This window comes from Argiope bruennichi, chromosome 10, assembly GCF_947563725.1.
Source record: "Argiope bruennichi chromosome 10, qqArgBrue1.1, whole genome shotgun sequence".
Lineage (NCBI taxonomy): Eukaryota > Metazoa > Arthropoda > Arachnida > Araneae > Araneidae > Argiope > Argiope bruennichi.
Window position 1 is genome coordinate 95,086,246 of NC_079160.1, and position 7,728 is coordinate 95,093,973.

A 7,728-nucleotide genomic window follows, 5' to 3' on the forward strand; every position below is an offset into this window, starting at 1 on the left:
CATCTGCTTTTTAAGCAGAAATTATTTTTTACAGAAACTAAGAATTGCTGTCTATTCCGAAATATTCTTTAGAAACAAAAAGCAAAGAAACAAAGGAAGCAAGCAGCATGAAATTTTTTTTTTATATTTAATAGTAACATAAATTACAATCACATAAACATTCATAAATTTAGATGTTTTAAAAACTCTTTATTATTTATATAAAAGTTTAGAAGTATAGTCTGTTTCGAATCCTTCTAGAGAAAAACTTTTAAACTCTATATTATTTATATAAAAATTAAGAATTATAGTTTGCTTCGAATCCTTCTCTTAAAACAAAGAAAGTAAATTTTTTTGAACACATATTTAATAACTATTTAGATTGTAAATGTAGAAGCAATCATAAAATTACCTGAATTCAAAACTACTTATGTTCAAATTGATAAATGTAACATTTAAAAAAGCATGTCAGAACCTTGTATAAGTTTTGAAATTCTTTTAAATATTACTTTTAAATCTGAAGTGCTTACATTTGCAGACATATCATAAGATCAAAAATGTAAGAAAAACTATGAACATTTTTGGATTAAATTCAAACAATTACAAAAAGTTAAAAACAAAGATGCATTCTTTTTTGTTAATTTTCAAAAGCAAATGTTTGCTACTTATAACGAACATTTTTATTTATTAAAGAAACAAACTATTAAAACCAAAAATTTAGAATTAAAATTAAACACGTTCGTGAACATGCATGCATTTACAAAAATTTGAATAAATTAAGGAATTGTATCTACTCTAAACTATAAAAATTTGTAAATAATCCATATAATAATTTGAAGAATCCATGACATTTTCTGAAGTTATGAAATAGCAAAAGAAGCAGTGGCGTTTAAATATAAACAGTGCTCGGAACATGATAGCTTTATTTTTCGCTCTTCCATGATATTTCATTTCAGAAACGCTTTGTATCGTCCCGTTGATGCGCTATTACACTGGCACTCGAGACAGCAATATCCTGCATTCTGCTGTCACTACTCCACTGAAAAAGAGCACAATTTATAAAATAGAAAATACACATATAAGATAAAAATTATTCATATTACGCTAAAATGTCTTACTCCAAAGATAGGACACTTTACCTAACAGATACCAGAAAGTAATTTAAGTACAAATACCAAAAAGTGATTTATGTCTTTGATTCTGTGCCTCCCATTTTTGTACATTAGGAGTCATGACGAAATTTAGAAGATTTTTTCAGATAAATTGAAATAACACTTTTTTTTTCACATACTGCGAATAAAACCAAAGATTGTGGAACTGAAAATAAAACCGAGGATTTGTATCGGTTTCGCTTTATTACATTAAAAAATTTTCTAGAAATGTCGTTTACTACAAAGCTGTTGAAAAGTCACACATAAATTTAAAATTTTATATCTATAATAAAATATAATGCAATACAATATTCCAAATATATATATAGGATGTGCACTAAAATTTAAACTCCCTTTCCCATATATTCGATGCTATAATCGAAAAAAATAGCGTCTAAGAATAAGTTTAAAAGCGCTGCGTGATGCTACAGCTTGTAGCGCCATCTTATGTCGAATTTTGTGTTTATGATTCTTATCACAAACATGAGATACTAGAAATATTTCTAGAAATTATCGGTTTAGAACGAAAGAATAAGTTGCACACATTTATGCTAAGAGTAGAAACCATTTTCTTCTAGACGGTGGCAATTTCCAAATTTCTCAAAAGTCCATCTGTGTTCTTCTCAAAAAATGCATTCAGAAATTTCTGGCAGAGTTAGGTTCCCATATAAATGGTGAAACCTGTGCAAGCGGGAATGTGAGAATAAAGCAGGTTTATTATAAATCACTGAAACTTAATGACAGATAATGCATGTTTTTCTGAGAATGACAGGTTCGAAAGCAGAAAGTACTTTAATCTGGCAAACGTTTGAAGATGAATTATTAATGTTTGAGTTAATGTACCCAATTACCTTGTGCTGTTGGATTTGCAATCCAAAATTGCAGTACCATCTTTTCCGATGCGTATTATTGCAGTAAGAATAATAAATGATCTAATGACATGTAAATGTTCATTTCTGCAGCGTTTCTTGATATCACAGTTTTGAATATTGTTGTTGTATTCTAATCCAGACATTAATTTCAACAAGTTTCGTTCTGAATCGATATTACTCTGCAACTCTGTAATCGATTATTTTTTCAATATCTTGCACCTTTTTCAATTGAACCATTTAGCTGTTTCGATCTCTTCGGAAAGTGCAAATCTAAATTGTAATAAACATTTATATATCATATAGATATAATAATTAATTATAAATATAATAATCAAACAATTTTATAAATATAATAATTATTGAATAAACTCGTCATAACTCAAAATGCTGTCTTTTTTTCATGACGAGTTTAATCTTCAAAAACAGTTAAGTGGTTGAAAATTCCACACGAAATGCTGTCGCTAAGTAGTGGTGAAAATGTACTACTTAGTAAGCATCGAGCATCATATAGCCATTTTGCTCTGTCTAGACAATAGTTTTCATAATCACGGTTTCCATCTTTCATACGTTAAGATCGAATTGTGAGGCCTGCACATAATAAGGACATTTTTGGCAAACTACGAAATTGGGACACATCGACAAACTGAATATGTGAACATATGAAAAAGGGTAAGCACAAAATACACGAGTTTTTACTTTTTCAACGAAATTGAGTACTTTATCATAAATAAAAGCAATGCAGTAAAAATAATTAAAAAGTTTGAAATTAAAGAAAGTATTAATTAAATTTATAGCTTTATACTATATTAAATGAAAACCAAATGTCATGTCCCTTTGTAAGCCACAATCATCCTCGCAAAGTCGTTTTAACCAAAGGTCCAATTCCAGGTTCTTGCAATAATTTATGAATTACCATTATCTATTTAAACTTCTGATCTTGTAGAAATTGAAAAACCAAGTGATTTAGCAAATGCAATAAATTGTCACTTTTTCGAAACTTTCATTGTCTTTGATTTTGCTCTTTAAATACTCATGCTACATTTTGGGAACAATTTTCTTTTTCTTAGTTGTAAAGTATTTTTAATTTATGGGGAAAAAAAGTTAGATTTCTAATGATAATTTTGACCGATAATTCACTCGCTTCTGCATAAATCATCACATTAGATGACTGGAATTTTTTTTTTAAATAATAAGCCAAATGATGAAAATCTATTGTAGGGAGTTCATATAACAAATACAGGACATAATTTTTTAAAAAAGTAGTTGAGTCTACGGAATATTTAGATAGCGTATGTAATAAACTATATTTACAAAAGCCTTTGTATACAGATTAACAGTAGCAAAAATGTGAAGTGCAGTTGCATTATTTGAACATTTAATCTACATATCATAATAATTATATTGTTACAAATCTGTAATTTTGCTATCCCGCACGGCGTGCTGAGCTTGGCGACCATTTGGCGACTTGGCGTTGAATTTGGCGAGTTTGGCGACTAAATGGATAATACCAGAAAGTTCGAGAAGTTTCATGATCCATCCAGTAATAACAGAGATACACTCAGATGCGCCCTGATTGGTCAGAAGATTCTAGCCTCGCCTCCCGGAACTGTAAAAGACGGGCACTCAGAAGCTGCGGAAGAAGTGTGTGTATCGGCGGAAGTTGTGTGTGTGAGAGTGGTCGGAGTCGCCGACAGGTAAAGAAACTGGAGGATTAGACAGCAAGCAAGCTGCTAAACTTACAATTAAATGCGCTGAGTAATTACAATTGAGTGGCGGTATTTGTTGTAGAAGAAAAAAAAAATTGTAACAATATTATAACTAGCCATCAATGTAATGTTGGTTATCTTTAATTTCAGTTGAATAGCTTGGATGCAAATTTATCACCATAATTCTATTAGACATGTTTTCTTATTAGACTAGCATATTTTTTTCTCATTATGTACATGGAATTTCGTAATGGTGGTCAGTCCCACGACACCGCAGCCTTGTTAAAAACGCAATTGTTCTGCTTATTTCTGTTCTAACTTTTTAGGTATTGCAAATTTATTTCTTATTTCTCGTATAAACTACAAATATATTAATGACAAAAATTCTACCTTTGTTGTCAACAACAACAATAACACACACACACACACACACACACACACACACACACACACACACACACACACACACACTGATAAGAAAAAACGGTTTGTATTCTGGTCAAGAATGTAATCCATTTTAAAGCATGAAATAAACTAAAGTAAATAAGTTAATAAATAAAAATTGCTAAAAACTTCACGATGAATAACTCGATATAATTAAAAAAAATTTCAATTTTAAGTGATGCAAAAGCATATTTTGTGCAAAAATATTTTCACAAATTTTCGCGGAATAAACACACAATATATAAATTTTAATTAAAAACACTCCGAAGTGCATATTTCCACGTGCCAAAATATATGTGTGCCAGGTTTTGTAGCTTTGAGCTACAGCGTAACCACACAATATTTTTTTATTATCGATAGAGATAAAGATATTGTCTTTTAAGGCAGATATAAATCAATAAAAAGACCTATGAAGGTTTTAAAAAATATAATTATCTGCGAAAATATATAATAGAAAAATATAAATTTCCAAAGCGCAAAGTGCAACCACATATTTATCACGAGCAACCCATAATATTTTGATATCATACACTTCATTGCCATAACATTTTATGCCATAATATTATATATAATACATTTTGTATATTATTTTATCACGACATTTTTTTGTTAAATATTTGATGTTTAATATAAGAAAAAGATTTTAGGTTTCTATCTTTAACATTTCTAAGTATGTAAGATTTAAATAAATGTACATGCCGAAAAGGAAGAGAAAGAATATGATTTAAAAGAAAATCTATATTAATATTCAATTAGAATAATCAACTATTCTGATGAAATATAAAAGAAAATAGAATAAAGTAACTAATAGTTCTCTGTCCAGGTCTGATATATATTGAACTACAATTCTCATTTTCAGTTTTCTAATTGAAACATTCTGATACACATGATGTTGACATGCTTTTTTGAAATAAATCTCATGAGATAGCAATAAGAAATTTCTTTAAAAGAAAGACCTAAACGAAGAAAATTTGAAATATGAACTGTATATCAGATTATTTTAAGCTTTAGGAGAAATAATAATGAATCTGCTAGTTACCTCATCAAATTTTCCATTCAGTCGTCATTCCAAATCCGAATCATCGTCTCCACTGCTAATTGAGGGTTAGCAACCGCCAAAACTTTCCATTCTTCGGATTTAAAAATTGTATTTGCATTTTTCAATATAAGGTTTTGCGCAATTTCCTTGAAATTTTCATCTTGGTGCAAGTCCGAATGCATTAAAGCTTCGCATACGTTTTCCAGATTCAAGTTGTTCTTCAAAAACATAGAACATTTGTGTACGAGAGAAAATACTGCATATTTGTCTGCAACCTTATATAGTTGCAAAGCATCATCCCATTTCAAGTCTTCTAGTTGGTCAGAGTACAAATATAAAAGAAATCGACGCACGGTTTCATCCTGTAAATCAGACATATCGACGCATCTATTAATATTCTCTTTCATATCACTTGAAAACATTGCTTTGAACACTGGAGATCGAGCACCTAGAATTGATGTATGAACAGAGAAATTATTCGTTTTTGTCTTGAGTTTCATGTCACACAAACTTTTTTCTCTATATAAGGAAATTAAATCAGCCTTTAATTCACTGTTTTCATCATAACTATTTCCTTCAGCGTTAAAACTTCGCCAATCCATGACAACTTCATTCGTGGTCAGATGTGTGGCATACGAATATTCGACATTTTCCAAGCCTTCGTATAATATTCCAGTGGAGATTGCTATCACAAATCCTAGAGATAAAACATCCTCATACAGATAAAGATCTTTATTTTTCATTATCATATTATTTGTGATTTTAAGTAGATGCGTCAACCCTTTTCCGCTTTCAAAAAAACATTTAAACTCGCCAGAATCAATTTCATGTTTCTGGGAATCTAATATGAATGTCCTCATCGATGAAAATTTCACACTATGTTCGAACGAACGCATACTCAGACACACATTTTCCTCGGTATCTTCTTCATTCGTTAAAGATAGATCAATTTTTATCATACAACAATCTAATGCAGATTTAATTACAAAAGATTTTGTCTCTTCTTTTGTCATTTGACTAAACTGCTCTATGCGCCAAATAAAAGAAATTCTTTCGACATTGATAATGGTTCGGGCAAATATTTGTCGAATATCTATTGTTTTTTCGACAAACCGCTTTATTCTACAACGCACTGTTAAAACGTCTTGAGGTACGTGAGTTATTTTTTCTGTTATAGCTAGAGATTTTTTTCCTAGAAATTTTGAAAAGCCAAATCGTTGATTTTTTTCGAACTTGTCTCTACTTTCTGCAGTCTTTAGGATAGAGAAATCAGCACACAGGACTTCAAGACTGTATACTACTTCTACACTTTCAATATAATTACAATCTTTGTCTCTATAAAGAAAGAATGCAATGTAATTGCCATCTACAAACCCGTTTGGATATAATATTAATTTCCATTTTGTTTTTTCAGGTGCGTAAATGCAGAAAGTCGGACTGACAAGAAATTTTCTCTTTTTTTGCCAACAACAACTAAAATTTTGAATTGCCCACGTAATGGAAGTGACTTTTTCTTTGCATTCCATATCCAAAAACTTCTTATTCAGCTAAGCGGCAATTGAAACTGTTCTTATTAAATTGCAAATGAGATTAAGAGGCCTCTAATCCAACATAAAATTTGATTTTAATTGGGTTAGATAATAATTAAAAATAAAGCAACCAGCTTTTCCGAGAAATGTCACAACCTTCCTTATAAAATTTATAAAACTCTTAGCTTTCTGTCGACAATATAAAGTTCTTTAGAGGTTGTAGAAAACTGTTCCTTATCGAGAAAACGCCAATTTTTATTAACAGCTACTTGAAATGTTATATCGTTAACATTTGCGGTGTAAGCTATCAAAACATTAAACATAAAGCAACCAGCTTTTCCGAGAAATATCACCTCCTTCTTTATAATTCTTTGAACCTTATTGGTTAAAAAAACAGTCTACCTGCATTCGATTGGTTAGAAGAGATAGCATTTTTCCGCCATCCCAGAATTCCATATGACAAATACTAAAAGCAGAACATTCTTAACAGTGTTCACACGAGGCCATATGCGCAATGGAAGGCCACGCTTACGTCAGGAAGATCACGTGATCCGAACGGGACAAATGGCAAATGGTTGTCCCGATAAAACAACCATTTGCCAATATCCCGTTGGGTCACATGATCTTTTAAATATAGTCGTGAGCTTCTATTGAGCGCAATAGTTGGCCTCGTGTGGACCCTGCTTTATGCATGAACAATTCTTGCATTGATCGTAATTTCTTTTTTTATGTATTGATTACATTCGATGCAAATAAATGCAATTTGTTATAACTTCAACGTTCCTTAAAACATTTAATGGCACTAAACTGTTGACCGGACTTTGAGGATATATTCTTCTGAATGACTTGAAGTATGCTTGAATCCATCTTGATAATTATGAAGGTTATTTCGGTTGCCAAGGTTCCAACTTTCATTGCTACTGTTTCTTCCGTGCGGCTCAAGATGATTCAATCCACTTTCGAATTATTAGTTTCTAAGCCGAAGCTTGGAAGAAAGATACAAATATA

General features: G+C 30.8%; 1 protein-coding gene across 1 annotated transcript; it reads right to left on the reverse strand.

Moving 5' to 3' along the window:
* Positions 1 to 610: 610 nt before the first annotated feature.
* LOC129988738 (TD and POZ domain-containing protein 5-like) lies at positions 611 to 7,154 on the reverse strand. Its single transcript, XM_056097010.1, has 2 exons — positions 5,192 to 7,154; positions 611 to 1,018 (listed from the first exon to the last, which is right to left on the reverse strand). Exon 1 carries the CDS (start codon positions 6,715 to 6,717, stop codon positions 5,209 to 5,211), a length of 1,509 nt encoding a protein of 502 aa, XP_055952985.1. The 5' UTR covers positions 6,718 to 7,154; the 3' UTR covers positions 611 to 1,018; positions 5,192 to 5,208.
* Between the last annotated feature and the right edge of the window lie 574 nt (positions 7,155 to 7,728).

What these genes read in the sequence shown, in the direction of transcription:
- LOC129988738 (XM_056097010.1), bottom strand. Translation starts at nt 6,717, where the DNA reads ATGGAATGCAAAGAAAAAGTCACTTCCATTACGTGGGCAATTCAAAAT.